General features: G+C 32.9%; 1 protein-coding gene, 1 long non-coding RNA gene and 1 pseudogene across 2 annotated transcripts; 2 read left to right on the top strand and 1 right to left on the bottom strand.

Annotated features, from left to right (window-relative positions):
• Positions 1 to 1,165: 1,165 nt before the first annotated feature.
• LOC146954070 (uncharacterized) lies at positions 1,166 to 8,972 on the bottom strand. The gene is made up of 13 exons (XM_085743508.1): positions 8,897 to 8,972; positions 8,693 to 8,817; positions 7,887 to 7,956; positions 7,528 to 7,676; positions 7,332 to 7,427; positions 6,989 to 7,059; positions 6,745 to 6,806; positions 6,560 to 6,623; positions 6,388 to 6,478; positions 6,079 to 6,205; positions 5,910 to 5,983; positions 5,760 to 5,820; positions 1,166 to 1,863 (listed from the first exon to the last, which is right to left on the bottom strand). Exons 1-13 carry the CDS (start codon positions 8,970 to 8,972, stop codon positions 1,166 to 1,168), a joined length of 1,764 nt encoding a protein of 587 aa, XP_085599634.1.
• Positions 8,973 to 16,103: 7,131 nt separating this feature from the next.
• LOC146954069 (uncharacterized) lies at positions 16,104 to 16,799 on the top strand. The gene is made up of 2 exons (XR_015011641.1): positions 16,104 to 16,463; positions 16,559 to 16,799. It is a non-coding gene; the product is annotated as an uncharacterized LOC146954069 (long non-coding RNA).
• A 1,483-nt stretch (positions 16,800 to 18,282) lies between these two features.
• LOC146954068 (FBD-associated F-box protein At3g52670-like) lies at positions 18,283 to 22,082 on the top strand (annotated as a pseudogene).
• Positions 22,083 to 27,853: the final 5,771 nt, after the last annotated feature.

Below are 27,853 nucleotides of genomic sequence, written 5' to 3'. Positions count from 1 at the left end.
TTTCAGGTTTTTTTCTTTTGTACAACAAAATATTGTAGAGAATGTGAATTTATTACAAATTGTAAAAAAATTGTATAAACAAATTTCTTAAGATAAAATTTAGTATGAGTTAGCCTATGATCAAATTCATTTCAAATACCTCTGCTAGAATTAAAATACCTCTGTTTATATAAGCATCCATATTATATAAACAAGTTGTTAATAAATAGCACACATGCAGAAAAGTTAAACCATTTATCAATTTAAAGCGAAGGGTCTAAAACATCTATTAGAAGATTGTATTTCACGTGAAGGGTCGAAACAAGCAAAACTCATTTGTTTTTCTAGAACAATACAAATACTTCCGAAAGTCACAAGTATATAAAGCGACAACAACATGCTTCTACACAATTTATGCACTATAGTAGAGTCCGACTTTGCTCGGTAAATACTAATTGGAAAATCCTTGAAATACACTCTTGATAGACTGTTAAAGAAATAACTTTTCATTATATCTGAAACATATTAGGGAACCAAGCATCAGAAATATTTTAGGGAAAAACTCCCTCATATTTCCTTTTTCAAACTTTCAAACCTCCTTCCGTTACTATTGTGAGAAAACTTCTCTTTACTTTTTGAGCTTTTCGATTCATCTTCCTGCTTCAGAGACTTTTCAAACTTCTGTTATCCGTTTGTTCCCTTCGTCCTGATTCAAACTTCTCTGTTCTGCACCGGACAAGACTCTTTGATTGATAAGCTTTCAAATGAACCATGTTTACCGTATTGGATAGAGGTCTACGAGACAGATAATGCTTTTAGTAGAGACTAAAAAGAAACAAACTTGGCTTCATTAAAAAAACCAGTATCGACGGCCATAAAAAGAAGGAATGTCTTTTTAACAGGGAAACTCATGGCAAGCTTCCAATTCAAACATGCATCCAATGTGTTTATGTATTTTAAGTAAGAAGGAATATGTCCAATTAAAATGCATTTACATGCTTTTCATATCCAATAGACACAAGGAATATGTTTTCAACACTCAAAGAAAACACTAAATGTTTAGTTGGATAAATATCTAACGCAATAGTTCAACAAAAATAATAATAATACAATTCAATACATATATCTGCTGGAAGAACCCACCATTAGTCTCTATATTGGTAAATAGACAAAAGCATACTCTAAATTAAAAGACACCGCCCATTTTTTCCATTTTGCCAACTCCACGAGCGGCGAGCTCAGAATTCTTCCATGCACATATTCGATGGAAAAGATCAAAATCACAAGATAAATTAATCTTGCGAAGTTTGGGAAGTGGCAAGTATTGATTATCAATGTTCAGCACAAAATTATTCTTAGTACCATGATAGTAATGATAATCGAGGTTGAGTTCTTTGAGTAAAGGGAAACAATTAGCGATGAATAAGAGATCCATCTTGAAACTGGCAGTCATTATCGTGCAATTGAAAGATTTTAATAAATTTTGAAAATTTTGGGACGGAACTCGCAACCCATTTTGACGAAGGGGGACTCTGTGGCAGACATTGAGCGACTTGATGTTTGAAGGGAAACTGGAGATTTTGGTAAGAATCGCTTCGAGGGTACTGTCTCCAGAGAAGTGGGTTAGGTCGAGGGATGTTAGGTTAGGGAACCTTTGGAAGAGGTTAGGAATGAAAGGGATTGTTTGATCTATGATTTTGAGGGAGAATCGGAGACGGTTGGTGACGGAGAGAAACTGTTTGGAGACCTCCGAGAGAGACTTGAAAGTGTTGTTGTCGTCGATTAGGTATTTGAAGATGCGCTCCCAAAGCTCCTCTAGTAAATCTGAACAAGTTTCTGCAACTGCAATTGTCGCAGAGCAACCAATTTCTGTCAGTGAATGTACTACACACACAAAGACAGGCTATGAAGATTGTACCGTAAATTAAAACATATTTCCTTTAAATTTGTACTGGGCTGATGCGTTATATCAAACAACATCTCTCAATATATTGTGTCCTTTTGCTTTCGTTTTGGTTAAAACCTTTATAAAACTCCTAAACACAATTATCAATATCAGTGAAGACTGAAGAAAGCACACAATCCACACAATTTAATAATCATTTCGCAATTTTTTTTTAATAGAATCCAGTTTGTATTAATGAATATCTGTGAAGCAATATACAAATCAATATGTTGCATAACAAGAGAAGGGAAGCAACTAAACATTCAAACAATTAAAGAGAACTAACCTATTTGTGACCTTCCGAGGAAGACAGACGAAGGGACGATGATTAGAGATGGCGACGGCGATTGCATGACAGAGAGCAGCGGCGACGGAACACTGCGTTTTGTTGAAAGGGTTTTCTTTTTGGTAGAAGATAGAAAGAGGTTTTAGAAATGTTTATGTTTTTTTAATTAATTAAAAGAAATTTACATATAAACCCTTATACATAATATTGATTTAAATAATAAAAGTTGGTTTTTTGGTAATAAGGTTGTGAGAGTATGGTTGCTAACTTTTTCCTAAAGTGGGAGTAGACTCCTTCGTATTTGTTAGACTTCTCTTTTTTTTTTTTTTTTTACAAAAATAAACGATATTCTTTCATTCAAATTGATAGAGTACATCGATACAATACAAATCCAAATTCAATGAAAACAAAAAGGATGAATGTGTGAACAAACTCACAACATCCATGTTAATAGCATAAAACGGCAAAGTACCTATGACTAAAAATTAAATATGACTATATTCATGTCTCCAAAATACTCATGTCTTCGGATCTGCAACGTTGACGACGCCAAAGTCATTGTCATTGATCGAATCTGCACTTGTTCAAAGCTAATCTTTCAACCCGAATCAAATAAACACCGCATTAAGACGGGAAATCATAAACACACCGCACTAAGACGGGAAATCAAAACAAACAAAGTCGTTCAGAGACGACGAAATCACAAAAACAAACGAAAGAAAACATAAAATATGTGAAATCACTTATTCAATTAGGATAAAAGGAAAAACAATTCGGAGGGGTGATTTTTGGGTCTAAATTGACCCTAAATAACCCCTCTGAAAAGAAGAAGAAGAAAGGAATGACGGCTAGAGACTTCTCTATTTTATTACCTATTTTATATATTTTGTAGGTGAAGGAATAAGTAATAATTTACTCCCACAATTATTTATTTTTTTGACAAAAACAAAACGATATTCATTCATTCAAATTGATAAATTACCTCAGATAGAAATATCGCTAAAAACGTAAAGGGTGAAACTGCAAACAAACTCAAAACACCCAAGTTAATAGCATACGAAGACAAAATGTCTACAAATAATATGATAAAACCTAAGTCACCGAACTACTCATGCTTCCGGATCTGCAACGTTGATGCTCGAATCATTGATTGAAATTGTAATTGATTGATGTCGATCTTTCAATAGGAACTAAACTAACACCGCGACAAGACGCGAAATCAAACGCCGCATAAGACGACGAACAACATAACGTCCCACTTAGATGACAAAATCACGAAAAACACAAAAGGAAACACTTGATATATGTGAAAACCAGTTATTTAAATTGAAAGAAAAGGAGAAAAAGAAGTATAGGGGTGATTCTAGGTCAAAAAATGACCTAAAACCACCCCTCCTGATGAATGAAAGAGAAATAAAGTTTAAAGAGAAATTGGAGTTTCTCTCACTAGAATACTAGGAATGGCTAAAATGTCAATTCCTCCCACTAATTGTTATTAACCTTTAAATAATACTGCTTTATTTTAGTCATAGTATATCATCTATCCTTTATACATGCATTTTTTTTTTAACAAAATCATCTATCATCTATACATACATTTGAGGATCACTAAAATGAACAAGTACACATGTCTTATCAAGACTAAATATAAAGGAAAAATTACACGTGGCAAAGGTTGGATCATAAATATATAAACATATTTATTTATTACAATTAATTATAAAAATCATACTAATCTTACTTGATATTTTTTCCAAAAATTTCTCCTAATTTTTAATACATACTTAATAATTACTATTATTAAAAAACCTTTTTTTATTTTTTTTGAAGGAAAAAAACCTTTTTTTATTTAAAATTTAATTTGTAAAATATATAACCGGTTACAATCATCAAATTATTATTATTAATACTAGCGAAATAATTATCATTAAAATTTAGATTTTTTAAGAAATCATATTCCGACATGATTGAAGCCAACAACTTTGTTGTATAAATATTTTTAATCTTTATATAATATAAAATTCTAATATGATCTTTTTTTTTGTAAAGGATGTCTACTAAAAGTGTACAACAAACAATCTATAATTTTTTTTTTGCCTAATATTCAATTTTTATGATATTTTACAAGGGGATCTTATTTTGATTTGTCTGCTCTGGAACATCTAATGAAACCAACACAATTGGCCAAACAACTAAATCAACACATGTTTCAAATAGGAACTAGAATCATCTATGATATAATCAAAATAAAATTTCTACTCATGGCTAACAAATAAATAACTATATCAAAAGAAGACATTACATGTGATGAGAACAACTAAGAGCTTGATGGCAAGCCACCACTAAAATCCTAGATCCAATGCTTCAAATGTGTCATCGGAATCTCCAAAAATATAAGTCCTTGCTCTGAATTGCAAATGACTTTATATCGAAAAATTAGTTTACACAAACTCAATACAAGCACTTTTATGCAAGATTTAAAAATTTGGTAAGGAGGTAAAGATGATTTTGTTAATTTGAACTTTTTTAGAACTTGGAAGTGCAAATTGAAATTACGAGGGTAAAACTAGAGGTTTTCCTATCTTTCTACCTTAATCTTGGTTATACATACAAAGACAATCAAGAGCCAACACATAGATGCATGTTTTTTATAGGTCGTATTTAGCAAAACAAAAGTCGAAACACCCCTAGTTCTAAACATTAATACAGAAGTTATAAAGCAATTATAATATCATTCTCTTATTGGTTTAAATCATTGTGAGTCTACACTTTTAAAATTGAACTCACACAAAGTGGTGGGACATGCATTGATTTCATCCAATAAAAGAGTGAGTGCTAGAAAGTGTTAAAAAGTGAGTGTTGCTAGCATTCCTCTTACATAATTATCACAAAATAGGACAACTACTTCATAACTGGTTGCAAAAACTTTAAACCTAAGGAGGCTCCATACAATGTTTCCCACTTCTACACGGTTACACATTAGTCTCATGTTTTCCTAAATCTAAATTAGTAGCTACCCAATGATGCAACTGAATGGTGCAAAAACTTACAAAGCATATTAGAATTTTCAGTTTTTTTCTTTTGTTCAACAGAAAAATTGTAGAGAATGTGTATCTATTAAAAATTGTAGAAAAATTGTATAAATAAATTCCAAAAGATAAAGACTCTTCATGAACGGATCCAAGCTTAGAAAATCATGGAAGAACATCTGAAGGTGCATACGGCGGATCTGCCAAAGACCTATGCTGCAGTCTGTCCCCAGAGCCATTATTTCTTCCTAAAAATGCCCCAACCTCACCTCATAATCTATCTCGAATCTCTTCTCCGACTAAAATAAAATTTATTAGGAGTTAGCCTATGATCAACGACTTTTCAAATACCTATCCTAGAATTAAAATAACACCAACTTTGCAGTGTATCATATAAACATGCATATTATTTAAACAAGTGGTTAATAAATAGAAAAGATAAACCATTTATTAAATTATCAGCATAGGAGTGAAATGCTTCAGAAATTAAAAGATTCCAAAACTTGTGATAGTTATAAACCTGTAGGCCGTTCTAATCTCTCTTCATATGGTCCTGTGTTTAAGACTGGTTTCACATTTGGCTGTTGAAAATGTAACATAAAATTAAATCAGCGAGAACAAGAACTATTACTTATAGATGAAGATGAAAACTATTATAAGAAGTACTCACACTTGTTTTAGAACTGGAACCACTTTGTGGATCCTTCAATTTAGTCCAATCAAATACAAAGTCAAACTGATAACCTGCAAAAGCGCCATTTGTAATAAATTAATTTTCGAGATTTGCAAGAATTTTCAAATGAGGAACAATAAAGCTTATATATCTACAAGAAGATAACCTTCTCTAATGAATAGTTCCCGAAAGAGTTTCTTAAGATATGAATAATCAGGTTTATCTTCAAACCGCAATGATCGACAATAGTGGAAATATGACGTGAACTCTGTTGGATGTGACTTGCACAAGACCTGTTTAAGAAATTAAAAATTTTCAACAGATGAAATTTGGAAAATTGATTAGTTTGCTCAATCAATTTAATTAAACTAAAGATTTGGGGATTAAAAGGACATATTTAAACATGATGCAGAAAAATAAGGGTATACAAACAATAATCATCCTAAAAGAGCTTCTTGAAACTAAATATTGGTACCTCTATTGGAGTTAGCTTCTTTTTTTCCCTTATCCATTCATATTTCTTCTCTTTAGTGACAGCTTTCATGCCGTGACCATGCCATGGAAGACTATAACAAAATTGCTATAGCAAGTTAGAATGTATAATGACGAGTACAAGGAAAGAAGCAAGAATCGCGCGTCCAACCAACCTTCCTCTCAAAAAGTACATTAGTACATAACCAAGCGATTCTAGATCATCTCTTCTGCTTTGTTCTGCAAGATAATCAAAACAAGAGATGTAAATGTACATCCAATTTATTTAAATAAGAAATTTAATAAATAAAAAAATGAAAGAGCTTCTTCATGAGTATGTTAAATAAATTGCACAAATTACCAATTCCAAGGTGAGTGTTAAAACTTGCATATTGAGCAGTTCCAATGAGATTCTTGTTTTCCCTGTTGAGAGTAATTATGGTTTTAATTTAAAGAAAATGAAGAAAATGAAAAACCAGCTTTAAAGTTGAAACAAAACGTAAAGGGAACAAAATACAAAGGAAATGCAGCAAAACACAAACTTAAATGTAACTGTAGAAAGGAAAACAAGTTGGACATCCCAAACAAAATTGTATATTAGGTACCTGTATGGTATGTGCCTTTGTGTTTTAAGATCACAATACTTTTTTGCAAGGCCATAGTCAATAATGTACACCTGTAATAATTAAATGGAAATCATAAAATTTAACATAAGGCCTATATGGTTTCCGTTTGTATTTTTCTACTTCCATTTAACAAAGTGACGTTTTCCATTCTTGTATTTGAAATAGGAAATAATAAATGAAACTAAAAACATTTCCAAATATAATCAGACAACAGATTCTTTGAACTTGAAAAATGCTGGTGATAGATGTAAGTTATGGTTAATCTCCTTAGAAGATATGTGCCTAAATTACATTAAATGCAAGAAAGTGATACATTAGATACCTGATTGATCTTGCTGCCTGAACCCATTAGAAAATTCTCGGGCTTTACATCACGATGCAGAAATCCACGATAGTGCATATACGCTACTCTGTTTATCTACGTCAAATAGTAAACATTGAAGGTAAATCCGTAAAATACTTTTGCTTCATGCTAAAAATATGGTTTTCTTAAAATTAAACATTAAGGTTATACTTACTAGTTGATCAGCAAGCATCAATACTGTTTTTAAGGAGAATTTTCTATTGCAATAGTTAAATAAGTCTTCAAGACTTGGTCCAAGAAGGTCAATAGCCATCACATTGTAGTCACCCTCGACTCCATACCACTTTATATGAGGTATGCCGGCTTCAAATAAAAATTAGCACATTAAATACTCAAACTATTAGGTTTGCTTCTTGAATAGCCAATATTTAATAATATTTTGTACAAAAATCATATCACGAAACACTAGCAATTTGTTTTATTTCCACTAGGCTAGAGCTCTGCTATAGCCGCTTATTAACAAAATTGTCGGCTGCATGAAAAGAAGCTGAACAGGTACTTCAAAAAACTTACTTCCTCCTTGAAGAAGCCTATACAATTTAGACTCATACAGAAGTTGAGGATGCTTTGTCTTCACATGTTCCTGAGATGCCAATGAAAATGTAGAAAAAAGAGTGATTATGAAAAGAAGAGTAAAAGAGGAAAGATTGTATTTCACATGAAGGATCTATACAAGCGAAAGTCTTCTATTGTTTCAGAACATTACAAATACTTCAGAAAGTTGCAACTTGCAAGTGATAACTCACTTCAGAGTTAAAGCTCATAATACATTATTTTCATAATAGTGTAACACACAAATAAAAATCCCGACAAGTAAATATGTTGAGTTATTTTATTGAAAGGGCAGGTGATGTGTATAGGTATATGTGTATGGGTAAGAGTCATGGCCTTAAATTGCGGTTCTAGTCACGGATGTGACCGTTCTGATTACTATCATTGCACTGATGCGACTCGCATTAAGGTTGTTGCAGCGTGAAATAATTTTAAATTTTCAAAAACTATATAAAGCGACACTAGCATGCTACTACACAATTTATTCCCTATAGTAGAGTCTGACTTTGGTCCGTAAATACTAATTGGAAAATGCTTGAAATACAAGCTTAAGAGACTGTTAAAGAAATATTTTTTCACTATATCTAAAACATTGGAATTTAGGGTTTCAAAGTTCACATCGCAATTACGGTGCCTTTGCGGTTACGGTGGCCACCGCATCAACAATATTTTAGACGCAATTGCAGATGCCGACCGCAATTTAAAATCATGGTACAATCAATGAAGTTGCTACCATATTTTGTCCAACTACGTGCAAGGGAACAGACAGGTATAGTATCTACCAAAACCCTACCCATCGCCATCCCTACATAGAAATTGGAGTGACAAGAGTCCATAACAACTTCACTCACCAGTTTAAGAGCCACTTCCTCTTGAGTTTTCACATCAACACCTGAAACAAACAAGTCCAAATTATTCAAAGAAAACATACAACGATAAAAAAAGATTAAAAAAATTGATAAAGTGCATACCCAAATAAAGCTCCCCAAATGCTCCACTCCCAAGTTTGCTGCCAAGCTTGAATTTTCCACCAATAACAATATCCATCATAACCAATATTCAGAATTTTTCTTTATGGCCGTGAAAATCAGAATTTTATTTTTTCTGGTCGTGAAAAAGAAGCCCTAGCTTGGTTCTTCTCCGAAAAAGAAAAAGGTATTTATAGAGAAAAAAGAAAAAGATAGAAACGCGTAAAGCAAACCCCATATTGAGAGAGGAGTTATGAGCTCCGAAATTGTAGAGATTTTATATATAGCAACAAAAAATGAATAAGAAAGATTTTGTGGATATAATAATAGATTATATAGGAATATAATTTATTACCAACTCTCTCTCTCTCTCTCTCTTTTTCCTTTCTCTCTCGTGAGCCGCCGCAAAAACCCTAGTTTCTTCTCCTTCATCCACCAAAGAGGGGTGATTTAGGGTCAATTTTTGACCCAAAATCACCCCTCTAACTCGTTTTTCTATTTCCCTTTTATTGAAATAAGTGATTTTCACATCTATTTCGTTTTATTTTGTGATTTCGTAGTCTTCGTGCGACGTTGGTTGTTCGTCGTCTTTGTGCGACGTTGTTTGTTTTTCCTATTTCTCTCAGGTATTTGATCGCTTCAGATTGTCAGATCAGCTTCGATCCAGTGCAGATCCAATCAATGACTTTGGCGTCATCCACGTTGCAGATCCGGAAACATGGTCATTTCGGAGATTTAAATATAGTCATATGTGTAGGCATTTGTACTTTGCCATTTTATGCTATTAACATGGATGCTGTGAGCCTGTTCACAGATTCATCCTTTTTATTTTTAGCGAATTTGCATTATTTCGATGTACTCTTTCAATTTGAATGAATGGATATCTTTTATTTTGTCAAAAAAAAAAAGATTTTGTGGATATTTTGTGATGATTTGAACAAAAAGATTCATGTTTTTTTTAGACTGATCAATTCTTGCAATGCACACCACACCACACCACCCCACATGAATGGGTTTTGCCAAAGAGATATTCTTGCATGAACTCTTATCTAAGAGATTATTTTTACACCCAACCAGTAAAAATATGACACATGTTATTAACTTTAAAAAAAATGTGCTTTTAATTAAGAAAATGGAAACATAAATGGTGGTGGGTGGTTTTTGTTGGTTAAAGAAAGTGGAAAAAGGAGAGAGAAATATTAAAAATAATTAGAAAAAATTAGGATATTAATTATTTTTATTATTTTAATGAGATGTTTGATTTTAATTGGTTGGGTGTAAGAATGATCACTTAGGTAAGAGTTCATGTAAGAATTTCTCTTTGCGAAAATAATCTATATGGAAAATTATAGTGTTTTATTTGTTATCAAGGCTGTTCTAAGGGGTGCAAACAACTCTACTTAATCGGGACTTCAAAATTTAGGACAAAAAATATTTTTTATTTTACATAATGCATGTAAATTGTTAATACTAGCGAAAGTAGGGGCGCTCGTCTTTCCGCTTGTTTTATCGCACTAACGTTTAAAAATTATGAATGATGTTTTTTTATTAATTTGTATTTTGATTAAAACTAAAAATATATAAATGTTTGTTGCTTTAAGGTTATAAAAAATCAAACTGAACTTGATTATCTATTTAAACGACACCAATAATAATACAATATAACAAAAAAAATCTAATTCTTTTTTCAATGACACAAACAATGTAACATCCCAGACTGCTTTCAGGATTGCCGACTAACCCCACAAACCAACACGAGTCTTTTCAGCATGCTTTGTCCTCACTCACATGCTTACCGGGAAACTTCCCGGTAGGTCACCCATGTGGGAAACTTCCCGGTAGGTCACCCATCATAAGACTACTCCAAGTCAAGCACGCTTAACTGTGGAGTTCTTATGGAATGAGCTACCGAAAAGAAGATGCATCTTGTTGATATGGGTAGTACCTAACAATTCTTATAAGCCTTCCTTCAATCATGTAGTCCCATACCTACACGGCCTCCGGATCCCTCTCATTCCGATGTGATTCGGTTCCTCTTATTAACGTGGGGTCATCCTTACGGATAGTGCCCGTTCCAACTGGCGGGAACCTTTCGTATCTAACTGGCGGGATATCGAAATCCACGTTGTGGGTGTTACATGCCCACCAGCTTCCGCCTGGTTCGTCCCCGAACCACACCGTACTGGGAGAGGTCTGCTCTGATACCATTTTGTAACATCCCAGACTGCTTTCAGGATTGCCGACTAACCCCACAAACCAACACGAGTCTTTTCAGCATGCTTTGTCCTCACTCACATGCTTACCGGGAAACTTCCCGGTAGGTCACCCATCATAAGACTACTCTAAGTCAAGCACGCTTAACTGTGGAGTTCTTATGGAATGAGCTACCGAAAAGAAGATGCATCTTGTTGATATGGGTAGTACCTAACAATTCTTATAAGCCTTCCTTCAACCATGTAGTCCCATACCTACACGGCCTCCGGATCCCTCTCATTCCGATGTGATTCGGTTCCTCTTATTAACGTGGGGTCATCCTTACGGATAGTGCCCGTTCCAACTGGCGGGAACCTTTCGTATCTAACTGGCGGGATATCGAAAGCCACGTTGTGGGTGTTACAAACAACAATCTACTTTATTATATAGGAAAATTAATGTCCCTTGAAATTACCATTTTGCCCCTATTAGGGGCATTTTGGTAATTTAATTATTAGTGAGTTTTTTTTTTTGAAACCAATGGCCTATGAAATTCCATTTTTGCCTCTAACCAATTTTTTTTTTAATTATTTTCTAATTTTTATATTTTTAATAACTTTTAATTATTTTCCAATTTTTATATTTTTAACTATTTTTCAATTTTTTTCTCCCAAATTCAGTTGCTTCTACATTGCCGTTGTGGGAGATTAAGGTATCGTTTGACCCGACTTTTTTCAACTTTCTCTACATTTTTAAGGAGAAGTTAGGCCGAATACAATATCAATTAAGTACTTACTAAAAAAGTACTTTTTTTGAACGCATAAAATTGAATGGAATGAACTTTGACCAGAAGTTGTTGAATGTTACTTTAAAAAACTACTTATCGACAATTTATTTCACAAGCACCTCTTTTCAACCCACGCTGGGAACCTTTTCTTTATTTTTTAATATTATATTTCAATATGTTTTTTTTCTTCCATTTAACTTTTTTTTTTACCGTTCCATTAATTTTTTAAGGAGATTCCATTTAATTTTATTAGCTTTTTTTCAAAGGAATTTTATTATCTTTTTATCACTTATATATTTAATTTCAATATCGTTTAATCATCACAATCTCACAAATATTTTTATTCACGCTGTCATTTAATGATCCCAAATATTTTTATCTCCTTTCTTCATCCTCGCGATTATATACATTTATTAACGTTTAGAGTAATATTTTATGTCCGTCTGTCTTTTTTTTTGTTACCCTAATGCATATAATTTTTTTAGTGTTGCTTGGTTGAGTGCTACCTCACCAATTTTTTTTTAACTATTTTCCAATTTTTATATTTTTAAAAACTTTTAACTATTTTACAATTTTTTATTTTTAATTATTTAAAACTAAGTTGATGGTTCATGGTTTTTAAGGTTTATATTTTGACATATTACAATGATTCACAATTATCCGTCATTTTACCATCTATCCTTTCAATGTAATCTTCCAGACTGAATATTACTAAGCATATGTGAAGAGACTGAATATTGCTCAACTGATATTACTTTTTTGACGTCAAAGAGATTTTTTATTTTTTAACGGTCAAATTATTAATAACCAAGTTCCTACACAAGACGCTAAAGAGTTTAATGTGTTTCTTTCGTTCATTTTGTGTCATGTAAATATTGGTATTAATCCCTTTTTGGTAACTCTATGGCAGTAGCGCTCACTTTTATAATTTTAACTAATATGTAATTTATGATGTTTTCCTGCTCTTGATAAAGCTTTCATAAATATTTTGATAAAGATTTATAATTTTTGTGCAATATTTATTAATTTGATCATTTTTCCTTCGGAACATTTTTTTTACAAAATACGTTACTGAACCCCATGCCTTAGACCATGCATCACAAATATTTGGATTATGCGACCTTCATTCTCAAATTTACGAAGAATGGTAATATTCCGTAATTTGAACATCTCTCCTTTAAAACAAGTTTTTTAAAAGTGCGTATAATTCACATGAAAGGACTCGATACTAAATTGCAGTTAATATATGCCTTTACTGTAGATCATGTGAAATGATTTATATACGTTGAAACTGAAAGGCAAAATGATATAAATCAAGTAGAGAGGCATTCAACTATCTGTCTGATTCAGAAGTTTGTTCACCTGAAAGGACTGGATACTAAATTGCAGTTAATATTTACCTTTGTTGTAAATCATGTGAAAGGATTTATATACGTGGTACTAAATTGCAGTTAATATCTGCCTTTGCTAGGGGTGGCAAAAATACCCATGCCCACGGGTACCCGTGGGTAAAATCCGTCACGGGTATGGAGCGGGTAGCTAAACGGGTATCCACGGGTATAATAAACGGGTATTTGACTACCCATTATTATATGGACACAGACACGGATTGGATTGTATCCATACCCACGGGTACCCATACCCGATAATAAATTAAGTAAATTACTAATATATCTTTATATATCATATCTTATTACTTAAAGTTGGTACCTTATTGAAGAAAATTTTACCGCCCATCTAAAAATCCTCAATAATAACCTATTTTTATTTTAAATTTTTTTAATTCATCTTATTAAGTTCACCGTTTCCACTTCATTCACATCATAAAACATATAGATTATATAAGAATCATGAATTTTCTATGAATTATGTATGATTTATGAAATTTTAAGTGGATTATGTATGGATGTTTAAAAGTTGAAGTTTTTTGGTAATTAAAAAAATTTATTATTTGTACCAAAAAATAAATAAATTCAAAACTCCATGGGTACCCATGGATACCTCAATACCCACGGGTACCCACGAGGATACGGGGCGGGCACGAGTATCATATTTATCCAACGGTGCGGGGACATGTATCATATTATCCATACCCATGGGTATCCATTGACATCCCTAGCCTTTGTTGTAGATCATGTGAAAAGATTTATATACGTTGAAGCTAAAACACAAAATGATATAAATTAGGTAGAGAGGCTTTCAGCTATCTGTCTGATGCAGAAGTTTGTTCACCTGAAAGAACTGGATACTAAATTGCAGTTAATATCTGCCTTTGCTGTAGATCATGTGAAAGGATTTATATATGTTGAAGCTTATCTGAAAACCTATCGGTTTATATGTTTATGTGTTTTTGGGTCTCTGTTTGTGACAATCGTAAAATCTTGAAACAAAAGCAATAACTGTAGTTAAGCTATTTTGGAAAATCTGCTGATATCTGAGATTCAAAAATATCTTTTTCAAGTTAGATTAAATTTAAAATTGTATGCATGTTGACTATGGAACTTTGTTACGATTTAAAATACTATATAAAAAGATTTTAAAGCATTTGGATTAGAGTTAGTGATGAATTTATGTTAAAGATGGTCATGGATATCATTTGCTTCATCACTAACTAACTATGTTTCTATTTGTGTTATTTTTGTTTGCTATTCAATCATGATTTTCTTATTTCTTTTTGAAACCAGTAAGATTATTGGTAATTTATTTAGGTGAATATACTTGCTAATTTAATACCGTTATAGCTGTTGTTTTCTGTTTATGGTTTTTGACTCAAATAAGTGCTTATATCTAAGTTTGCTTGATTTTCTGGTTTTGTTGTATATACAGAGTATAAAGCCAATTGTTGGAGTTAAATTCTGCATTATAAGAATTCTGAATGTTACATCTAAGATGTTAAAAACTGATATAGTTTCTTAATCGTTAAATTACAGTTTAGTTCTACTATTGTTCAAATCCAACTTAACTTAACCCTTTTTTACGTCAATGTAGGCTAGAGTCTGTATTCAACAATGTTGGAAATCCCACCCCGAATATGAAGGGGGTGGGTTGGTAATTCCACCTTAAAATTGCGATGTGATCTGCCCCAAGTTGCCTTATGTTGGCTTGTCTTTGAGGGGGTGGATTTAGTCCCACATCGGTTAGATTGGAAGTTTGATCAGAGTTTATAAAGAGGAGGCACTCCTCACCTTACAAGCCGGTTTTGTAAGGATGAGTTAGGCCCCAAATTTCAACATGGTATCAGAGCCTATCTAGGATCTACCGTTGTCGGGATTCCGCATTGCCACGCTTCATGCCCATTGGGCCTGGGCCTGAGCGTGAGGGGGTGTGTTGGAAATCCCGCCCCGAATATGAAGGGGTGGGTTGGTAATTCCACCTCAGGTGCGTTGGAAATCCCGGCCCGAATGTGAGGGGGTGGGTTGGTAATTCCACCTTAAAATTGCGATGCGATCTGCCCCAAGTTGCCTTATGTTGGCTTGTCTTTGAGGGGGTGGATTTAGTCCCACATCAGTTAGATTGGAAGCTTGATCCGAGTTTATAAAGAGGAGGCACTCCTTACCTTACAAGCCGGTTTTGTAAGGATGAGTTAGGCCCCAAATTTCAACAAACAACACTACTACAATCAAACAATCAACACCGCAAAGAAATCAACTTCAACTCTCCTGGATTGCTTCTTTCTGATGAAGGAATTAACTATGTCACACACTTTGGCAAGGATGACATAGGGGTGTACATGGGTAATGGAATCAAAATTGCCAAAGAGTTTGGATTTTTGGTTCCAACCAAGATTAGGCTTGACTACGAGGGCATCAAAAACATGTATAAGCTGACACAACTAGGACCAATTTACATTCCAACTGTTTTCCCCGCACGAGTTAAACAAGAACCCATTGAAATCATTTCAGACGATGACACTGACACTGAACAAACAAATGGTGAGGATGAAGCAAGAACTAATAATCAAATTCATCCAAATGCTGGTCATGTCAACAATTTGCAAAGAACTAATGCGGTGCATTATCATCACTTTGAGAAGGATGTGGCAGCAACTTTAACCTCCATTGAAAAACAACAAGCCTTGGTACGTCAAAAACCATTCTTAATAAATCTAGCATCATCTACTATTGTAAAATAAATATGTCAATCTATTAAAAATAACAAATAACACGTAGAATAAGACTATGCAAACTTACCACATATCCTCTGTTACATTAAATTCAGAGGGTGTTATAATTGTAATATATTAATGTCTCATAACATCAACCTTAAAGAAATAGTTTCTATTCAAGCAATCTATGTGCCTTTACAGTTCCATTTTTTATTTCATATAGCATTTTCCAAATCAAATATCCAAAAAAGTCTTGAAAAGAAAGTATCTAAGGATGACTTTAGAAGATTTGGAAACACACAAGACATATAATTGCAAGGTTAGGACTGCTGGCAAAGGGAATGCTGAGAAAAATTTAGGTGGTGAATGGTTTAACTTCGTCGTAGACCGCGACTTACAAGAGGGTGATAGATTGATCTTTGATTTGGAGGATCCACCAACCAAAATGTATGTCAGACACATCCGCGGCCAATAAACAACAAAAGGCACTGATTACTTTTGAAAGAAACATGTTTCTTTGGTGTTAGGATTGCAAATCTATTTGCTTATACATTATTCTGTCCTCTCTTTATTGCAACAGGAATCTCTCTCTGCTTATGCTAAAAATGATTTGGATCTCGCTGGGAGCTGCACTTCTGCAAATGTGTTAACAATGTACAATTTGTATAATATTTCGATGACTATGTGTTGAAACGATAGTTTGGATATAATAATCCAACCCTTTTTTGGTAATCAAACTTAAATAGGTTTTTGACTATATCGCAACATCTATATTTTGACTGCAGTACACTATATGTGCAATAACAATGGTTGCTATGTTAGTTGCTATGTTAGTTCATTTCCATATTTGAGAAGGACAATAGTGCTCTATGATTTCAACAATACTCCTTAAAATCAGTTCACTTTTAACCGTTAACAAATGCGATTGCCAACAAAATTATCCGAAAAAAAAGCAATCCACCCCGTGCGAAGCACGGGTTGACAACTAGTTTTATTATAAAAAAAATTGTTTAAGGGCATAATTGGAATAATGAAAAAGTAAGTATAAATATACACATCTAGTTACACTTTTTAACTAGTTACACTTTTTAAATAATAAAGAAAAAAACCATACATACATATATATATATATATTCACATCGTGTTTGTTACATTTTTTAAATATTTTAATTTATTCTTATCTATTTGTTACGTGTGTTATTTGAATTGAAAATTGAGGGTATTTTTGAAAAGAGAAAAAGTCATCCCGAAAGAGTTGAAATGAGTTATTTTCTTTATATATAGTATAGATATACAAATAACGTGACAATCATATCAGATCGAAACACATGGCCTAGTTATGAAAAGTGTTGTGTACCCTGAGGGTGAAACAAATTCACTCTTATATAGGTACGCTCGTGGCATAACCGTCTCCGATTTATGCGGCGTGTGATTAGGAGCGGGAGTGGACACGTATAGCGTGATCCCGGCAAGGAGGTGTGCTCCAATGTGGCACGGCGCAGGCATGTTGGCGTGCTCCTTTGAGTGTGAAGCCTTAAGGCAGCGTATTATTATACACGTGTAGCCGTGTGAGTGGTCCAGAACAGACATCAAGACAAAAAAACAAAAGAGTGTGTTGATAAATAAAGTCGAATCATATATGAACAATTTCAATACATTTTATTCTTGTTTATTGAAAAAATACTTTTTATTTTTGTTCACGATATCAAAAAGATATACACGTCCCCCTCAAAATATATATATATATATATTTATTTGAAAGAAAGATGCTTATAACATTTCATTTATAGTCCGTGTGAGCATAGCTCAGTTGGTTTGGACAATGCATGGGGTTCGAACCCGGCTACCACAAAAAAAAAAATTTCATTTATAATCAAAGATTCAATATAGTTGGGTGTTTGGGTATATGTGTTTTTTTTTTTTTTTTTTGAGGGAAGGTATATATGTTTTTTATTTTTTTGTTACAAATCAAAGAAAATAACAATTGGGTATATACTTTTACATATCCTTGTACTGTTTTGGTGGATGTGGGTGAAGCTTTAGGGCTGCACGCTGCTTTGCAATGGTTGAGTGATATGCAGTTTGATAACGCGGACTTTGCAACAGACTCTAAATTAATAGTTGATGCCTTCCTTTCTACTAGGAACGACTTGTCTGAATTTGGTTGCATTATTTCTTCCTGTTGTTCTTTGTTTCGCAATTTATTTTCTAACTTTAGGGTAGAGTTTGTTAGGCGACAAGCCAACGCGGTGGCTCATACTCTTGCACGAGAGGCCACATGTTCAGCTAGTCCCGCCGTTTATTATGAAATACCCACTTGTATTGAGACTATTACTCCCTCCGTTTCAAAATGAGTGTCGCTTTAGCCAATTGCACACAGATTAAGGAATGAAATAAAGTAGTCAAATGTCATAACAATTTTACCAAATTATCCTAATCAACTATTGGTTTGTTTTTCATTAAAGAAAAAATAATACTTTGAAAGTAGTGTAACATAGTATTAATTGAAGAGGCTAACATTGGACCAATTTCTACATGTTCATCTTCCGTCGCTCAAAGTTCTTCACTAAGAATCTGTCACTTTCACACATTTTGAATATATGACCAAACTTCTATCAGGCTGTCCCATTCTACATGAATTGGAAACAAATGATTTAATCATAAAGGAACTTTCTGTAGTTCAAAAGGTGGTTCTAAGCCTACCCAATTTAGTAAGAGCTAACATTTATGATAATCTTACTCAATATGATTGGCTTCATATGGCGCAGCATCTGCGCATACGACAGGTATATATGTATGTGTGTATCTATGCAAATCAGTCGTTCAAACTTATAAAATATTGTTAATTTTTTAGAAATGGATAGTAAGGTTTAGTTTAGTAGAAATAGTGAAAATGGAATTTGTAGAGAACTTGAATTATATTAACTTGAACAACAGTAGTACACTTTGTAGTGTTAGAAGATATCTATAGCTTGTGGCTTGCTCTAAAATGGATAGCAAGTAGCCTCTTTATAGGATTGACATGTTGGCTATATGTTCTTTAGAGAGTTATAGGAAGAAGTTTCTACACTTATGTATTTTACATTATTCTAGAAATATTTACTAGGTGTAGGCTTTAGTAGAATAATCTAGAAACTAGAATAAGCTAGAAATTTGTAGCATATTTCAACAGTCTTCCTTGATACAAGTTTTAGAAATTCCGAGCATGCTCCGCAATAGCTCAAACTTGACTCTTGGCAATGCCTTCATTTCACAAAATTTATCAAATTCGTCGGAGTTGTACTCTTTGCCACGATCACTTATGAGAACTTTAATACAATTCCCACTTTGTTTTTCGACAAAGGTTCTAAACTTTTTGAATATTCCAAAAACTTCTTATTTTTCTTTCATGAAGTAGACCCAAACCATTCTAAAAAAATCATCAATGAAGAGGATGAAATACATGTTTGTGGAGTAACGGTGTCCTCATTGGTCCACAAACATCAATGTGTATCAACTGTATAAAGTCTTTAGCTCTCCAAGTCTCTCCTTTTGGAAATTTCAGTCGGTGCTGCTTTCCGAGAAGACATCCTTCACAAGCTTCATTATTTTCCTTGAAGTGTGGAAGATCTCTTATCATATTCTTCTGATATAACATCTTCAACGCTTGAGTGTTGAAGTGCCCAAATCTCCGATGCCATAGCCATGAATCATCAACTTGGACTTTCAAGGCAATGTTAGTAGTAAAGTTAAAGCTTATTGGAAAGCTTATATTTCTTTTCTCCATTTTTATTTTGGCTATCACTTGCCTTTTGTGATTGTTGTCATATATTGAGCATGTGTCTCCTTCAAAGTGTATAGTATATCCTTTCTCCAACATTTGACCAATACTAAAAAAATATCTTTAAGATTGGGAACTAGTAAGACATCTTTGAGTGTCGCACCTTTCTTAGTCTTCACCATCACAACACCTTTGCCTTTAGATTCCAAGAATGAGCCATTTCCCAGTTGAACCTTTACTTTGACAGAGTCATCAATATCCTTGAAGATGCTCTCATCTTTGGCCATGTGATTGCTACAACCACTATCCACGTACCAATTTCTACTCAATTCATCATTTGAAATTTGGGTAGCATAAAAAAAATGTTGCTCATAGTCATGTTCGTCCTTCTTACACTCATGTTCTTCAATGAAATTTGCTTGAGGCTTATTTTTGCTGTAGCAATTCTTTTCCACATGTCCAAATTTTTTACGGTGTCCACATTGTGGTTTTCCACGCCATCGACAATATTTCTCGTCATGATTTGTCTTCTCACATATGTCACATCGAGGATACTGATCTTTATTTTTCTTTGAGAAATTTCTAGAAATCTCTTTGTTTCTAGAATTTTCTCCACTTTTTTTGTTTCCCTCAAATCCTTTATTTTAAGACTGTAATTTGAGCTTTGATTGAAAGACATTTTCAATTGTATCATCATCATGTCTACTCAATCTTTGCGCATAAGCTTCTAATGAGCTTATTAATTTTATCACTAACAAAGTAGACATATCTTTGCTTTGCTCAATTGTGGTAACAGTTGCATCATACTTACGATGAATAGAAATTAGAATTTTCTCAGCAATTCTTTTGTCGAGAATATTATCACCGTAAGTTCTCATTTGACTTACCAATTCTTTTATCTTGGTATAATAGTCTTGTACGATCTCAGACTCTTTCATTTTTATTAGCTCAAACTCAAGTCTTAAAGTTTGAAGTTTAATGGAGCGTACCTTATCACTTCCTTGAAACTCCTCCTTTATTGTACCCCACACATCTTTGGCACTAGTAGCTCCCATTATTCTTCGAAAGATATTGTCTGCTACCGCTTGTTGTAGAAAGAACAATGCCTTTGAATCTTTCTGTTTATTTTCCTTCAACTCATTTTTCTCAGCTGCATTGAGAGTTGAAGTGTCTGTGGAAATAGTAAATCCTACATCTACAATCTTCGATAAATCTTGAGAGAAAAACAATGTCTTCATTTTAATGCTCCGAAAATCATAGTTTTCACCATTGAAAGTAGGGATAGTCATAGATGATGATTGAATGATATAAGGAGGGTTTGGCTGGAAATAGGTGGATAAATGTTTTACACCCAATATATGATCGAACATAGCTTTGATGTCCCTGTTAGTTTTTTAGAAATGGATAATAAGGATTATAGTTTAGTAGAAATAGTTGAAGTAGTGAAAATTGAATTTGTGGAGAACTTGAATTATATTAACTTGAACAAGAGTAATATACTTTGTAGTGTTAGAAGATAGCTAGCTTTGGCATGCTCTAAAATGGATAGCAAATAGCCTATTTATAGGCCTGACATGTTGGCTATATGTTCTTTAAAGAGTTCTAGGTAGAAGTTTATACACTTATGTGTTTTGCATTATTCTAGAAATATCTACTAGGTGTAGGCTTTAGTAGAATAATCTAGAAACTTAAATATACTACTTGATTTTTAGTCTCTTCAATTCAAAAAGTTAATTAGTTTAATGATTAATTAATTTCACACTTACATTTTCCTCCACATCTTTGCTATATTAAGTATTTGTAACTCATGCAGACAAGACAGATTGTATTAGATTGCATGTTTCACAATTTGATCCACTTTGAGCTTATATTCAACTTTATGCATTCATCTGGGTCGTTGAAGTGGAGCTGGCTAATGAAACTGCTTGAAAATTTCCCCAAACTTCAAACTCTTATCATTGAGGAGGTTTTTAATCTTATGCATTTCCATTTCCATTTCCCTTTATTTTTTAGGCTCTATTATATATTTTTTTTAAAAACAATTCAATTGTGTATAATTGTCAGGTTGATATAGGACACAATTTCGGTGACAAAGAATGGAAAGACCCAAACGTTGTTCCAAGATGTCATTTATCTCATCTTACAACATGTTCACTTAGAAATTACAGTCGCATAAATTGTGAGCTTCCATTTGCAAGATATATCATGCAGAATTCAAGAATATTACGCACCATGAAAATTCAGAGTGCTGAATTCTTAGATACAAATACAAAGCTCCAAATGTTCATGGAATTATATTTGTGCCCAAGGAAGTCAATCACATGTCAACTTTTATTTATTTGAATGATAATGAATACAGCAAGCGTGCAATAGCAGACTTAAGCTCGTCACAGACATTGTAATCCGAGACGCTACTTTGCAAATTCATTTTCAGTCTTGAGATTGTTTGTTTGTGTTCAGTAACTTATCCTTTAAATTTTATGATATATGGTTTAGTAACATTGATCTTTCTTTGAATTCTATATCTCGCATAATGGATGTGGCTGTCAATGCATAACAGGTAATATGTTTACGTAAAGTCAATTCAGTACGAAGTTAATGTACATCCTTTAACTTCTGAGTTACTAGATCTTAAGAAACTCGGTTTGACTAGGTCTTTACATAAACTCAATTAAACTACCGCCTTTAAATTATGAGTTTCTACTTTCTAGATCTTACAAAAACACGGTCCAAGTACATTTAAGTACTCAATTTAAAGTACATTTACACATAGTTCAAAGTACTTTGGTTGAACCGGATGAACTTAGTTCAACTTCAGTTCAAACGAACCATCACCAACTCATATATGTTGAACCTTCACCCATCTTATGTGTTAGCTAGCATAACCTTCACCAAATCATGACCAGTAAAATCTTTAAGCCCATATATGTAGTATGTATCTATGTATGTATGTATATATTCCATTGTCTCCTCTTACGTTGTCTACTATATCTTTCTTGCAAATTGGGTTCCATCCATGTGTTCATTTCTTGAGCTTGCATTCATTCTCTACATTCTCATTGGTCGTACATACACACATTGAGGCAATTTCATTGGTAACTAAAGCCTTTTTCAAGCAACCCTTTATAGTAATATCATATGCTAACCACTTTGAGATTTCATGCATAGCCCCTTTCTTTCGGTCACAAACAACAATATAAGCCAATTAGATCTTCATAATCGTTTTAATATTGTTTACCTTATATGGAGTTAGGTAAAAGCATTAAAATACTTTCTTAGGTTTGATATTAAGTTTGGGGTTACTTCAGAAATTAGCAACATTTCTAAGTCTAGGTGGAGTACAAGAGAACTAAGAGACACCATCAAAACAAGTCTCTCAGAAACAAAACAAAATATGAAAGAAACGAAGGAAATAGTGTTAGAAATTTAGGTCTTAATAAAACAGATTTCATAAAGCATGTTCAATAATCATGAATCAATAGCGGAAGCAAACAAAACATTGAACATGATTATGATCGGATCTACGACATGTTTGATTTATCAAGGATATTAAGAATTAGGTATCAGGAATACCTGGATGAAGCTTTAGATGGCAGCCCTCTCAATAACAGCGATAAACAGAGAGAGGTAATCTGAAACAAACAGAAGGGATTAGCGGCAGCTGATTTGGTTCTTCCTCAACCGGTACCTTTATGCCTCAAGTTCTCTTCAGATGGGGAGAAGAGAGAGTTCGCTGTGTACGGTGTATTGGGGACCATAGCCTCTTTTATATTGGATGGCCATTAGGGTTTCCCATTATTCCGTTAATGGGCCATCCGGACATCCACTCATTGAGTCCATATCAACTAATTAAATATTGAATTAATTATCCAATTACAAATCTAATAGCCTTATTACTTAATTTAATCACTAATCAACTAAGGCTCGCAATTGATAAATAGCTGATATAATTATTGTTACGATATTTGCCCACATGGTTATATTGGAATATAATAAATAATAAAATATGCCAACAATCTCCCACTTGGGCTACATATCTTAATAATTATATCAGAATTCTTTAGGCGCGCAACTGAATGCTATTTATCTTTAGATTTCAACTTTACAATCTGGTCCACCTCATACATTAATAATGGGACCACCGCGGCTGTCGCCACTGACGTATAACGTGACGGAACCCCGACGACCACCATATCAATATTGCAAGCACTTGATGACATAGATCGACATGGATGAGTGGCATGGAAATTTCATGTAATGTGATCTCTAAATCATGTCTATTTCCAACTGATCCAACTGAAAACTTTAGTGAGATCAAACTGAAGTTTGCAAATTCAATATTTGCACAAAATGATACAAAAATGGTTATAACAAAAATAACCTTATGAACTTTATTTCTGCAGAAAATCATAACATAAAGTCTGTATCGATACTAAAACAAAGTATAGAACATAAAATAAAAGAGACTCCCACTAATCCAAGACATCCTTAATGACAACAACCATATGAAAGACCTTATGTGTCAAGTCTTTGATTAGTGGTATAGCTAGCATAAAGTTTGTCTCTATGTGTTCTATCATTTAACAACAAAGGTAATGAACCTTATAAACTTTATTATCAAATAAATATACAACTGAATTATGTCACTATATAACTTGAGTGGTCTTTCAATACCTTTAACAATATACAACCAAGTGACATAAATACTTACAGTAATTTCCTGAGTTGGATGTGTATTATATACAAACATCCAAAAGCAAGAGTCTGACACACTAATAATCTCCAAATTGTCAGATTTCTAATATGAGTAATAACTCTCCTGTTCTCTTTAATAATCTTTATGGTTGCCTTTTCAACAATTCAAACTTTGAATTGCTCAAGTATCTGCCAAACAATCTTATTATATACGTTATTTCCAAATGTGTATAATAAAATCATACATAAAAATCCTATAGGCAAAGTGTAGGAAAATACTTAAATTTCTGAATTCATAAATTTCCTAATGGGCAATATTTGAGACTGAAAAGTCTCTCTAGGTGATTAAGGTCATCCAAAAATTATGTCATTTCATTTTCAACTTTATTGATATAACTCTTTTGTGATATCCGAATAATACCTTGAGAAGATTCTCTAAGTATTGAAATGCCTAATACAAAAGAGGTGTCCCCAGGATCTTTCATCACTAACTTTTGTTAGAGATTTCCTTGGTTTCACATAACAAACATATATCATCGTTGACTAAATAAAATAAAATTGACATATTAGACTCAAAATATAAATTTACTCCCACTGAGCTTACTAAATCCACAATTCTCCATAATATTATCTCAAAACCAAATGAGACAATTACTTAATGAGAATTTATGGTAACACTAAAGAGACAAATTTCTTAACTTATAAGTGGATTTCATGACTTTGCAAACCATTTACTTTGTATCAATTGACACAAAAGTTTTATTTAACAGCACCATATTGTATTATTAATGTCACCATTAAGAAACACTATATTGAAATCCATCTTATGCAGCTACAAAATTATAATAAGCAAACTAGTATCAAGACTGTCCTAATAGAGTCTTTCAATTAAACTAAATAGAATTTCTCTTTTCAGTCAATTCTTAATGACACTAGAATCCCTAGTTCTTGAAATAATTTCCTAACTTGATTGAGAGGAAGCACAATAATGTCCTCATGAGGATCCAAATATACTATAATAATAGAAACTATATGAATTAGTTTAGAACTAATTCTTCCTCATTCAATTTTGTTTCTAAAACCATATCTCTCCCCCAAACTCAAAATCCTCAAGAAAGCTTAACAATTTATGTCTCAAAACATTTCCTAATTTGTGGGACGAAAAACTTATAGTATTCAAAACCTTAAACAATATAGAATGTCACAAGTCATAACTGAATTGACTCTAATAATTGAACTTAAAAGACACATTGAATCATCATTTGTAAAAAGAACTCAAAATATCTTGACTTATTCAAACAGAAAAAAGAAAGAAAAAAAAATTCAAACGATGATTCACCAAATTGTCTTTTAAATACAAAAAAAATGTAGTAACGACAATCTAAAATTGGTTCAAAAATTGAATAAAGAAATCTTTGTCGACTTTGTCCATTCTAAATTGATATATCTTTCAACATCATTGGACATAAGTCAGTCAAGACTATCTTTCTTTACTTGCCCTTATCTTTTGAGGTATTTTCCGAATGAACACTATTTTATTTTCTCTTGCTTCAGCCTTTCCTTATTTGCACACTTTATGAATTGATCATTTAAATGATCATTTCTAACTGTAATAGTTATAAACTTAATTGTGCAAAGAGAATACTAAATACTGAATTCTCGAACAAGTCATATGATAGTCGAAATTACTGAATTTTCGAACAAGTCACCTGATAGTCGAAATTATAGTTTCAGCAAGATTAAATATTTACATAATGTGCTCCTAACATTTTCTTTGCCTAACAATCTTAATAGAATACTCACTCTCCAATGAGAGCTTGTCTTTCTCTGTATTGCTTCAAAAACACCTTAGTTTAAGCAAAGGAAATATGACAAAAAAAAAAGATTTGTCATCTTAAACAACACCTCTAATATATATGATATTTTAGCTTTATGATCACACGTGACCTATGGAATTTGGTGTATACTCACTTGTCAAACTTGATTCTCATATTAGGTACTGAATTTGTGAGAGAATGTGAGTTTCACCATCCATATTTAAGGTCTAGATCCAAGAACAATATCAATGTTCTTTAAATCCTAAAAATTAGAATTTTAAGAGTTAAAAAAAAAAAAATTAACTCAAATTAGCAGATACACAAACTATATTAGTTTAAAGAGAACAAGAGTAGTCAAATGTACTCACCAAAATACCTAGTGCACTATCAATATATAGTCTTTAAACAATAATATCAATTGCTAGCGGTATTTTACAACATTGTTCAAACAATGACAATTTACTTTGACAAAGAATAAATTCTTATAATTGTCAAATGTTTACCATCACAGGTGTGGATGTAAACTCTTAAATACTTAAATGAGTTTACACTCACACAACATTAGTGGACATGTAAAAATATCAATTATAAGACATGCACAATTTCTCTTTATTTTTAAATTAAAAGACAAAAACAAGATACCAAACGCACCATTAAAACACAATCTTTTGACTGCTAAGAATTAATTGCAAGCGGTACTCTCAGTGCAATGATCAAATATTGGTAATAAGTCCTGTCAGATAATGGGTGTCTTTTGACATCCTCATTACCCACATGGAAAAACATAATAAGTCTTGTCAGATAATGGGTGCCTTTTGACATCCTCATTACCCACATGAAAATTTAAGAATTACCACATATTTATCATCACAAGTTGTAAATTAAAAGACCCAAAAACAAGATGCCAAAGCACCATTAAAACACAATCTTTTGACTGCTAAGAATTAATTGCCAACGGTAATCTCAATACAATGATCAAATACGGTAATAAGTCCGGTCAGACAATGGGTGCCTTTTGACATCCTCATTATCCACATGGATAAAACTTAAGAATTCCTGTCAGATAATGGGTTCCTTTTGACATCCTCATTATCCACATGGAAAACTTAATAATTACCTCATATTTACCATCGCAAGTATGTAATTATCTGGCCAAGCTGTGTCTTCCTTTTGGCCGACTAAAACAGCTCGCATAAACAATTCCACACTACATCTTTTGTAATTCCAATTGAATCAAATCTATGCAACAGGGGTTACTTTTGCAACTTGTTGTTTCAACCAAAACAACCGCAATTACTAGACAATTCAATAAATGAATTTAAATAGGAATGGTCTTAATTTTACAATTCAAATGGGAAATGTCTTAAATTTACAAGGCACTACCGACATAATGTCGGCCGAATTAGTTCATTATGCTGCCAAGTAACCATAAGGTCACTCGACAACCCTTAAGTGTGAAGACAAATTCACGAATTTGAAAGAAGATGAAAGTCACAAATCACACCAATGTGTGTATGTATGACAATACTTAAGTGTGAAGACAAACTCACAAATTTGAAAGAAGATGCAAGTCACAAATCACACCAATGTGTGTATGACAATA

This window comes from Medicago sativa, chromosome 1 (assembly GCF_051527215.1).
Source record: "Medicago sativa cultivar Bolivia chromosome 1, Bolivia_mono, whole genome shotgun sequence".
In the NCBI taxonomy this organism is placed as follows: domain Eukaryota; kingdom Viridiplantae; phylum Streptophyta; class Magnoliopsida; order Fabales; family Fabaceae; genus Medicago; species Medicago sativa.
This window is presented reverse-complemented; position numbering and strand designations above follow the sequence as displayed.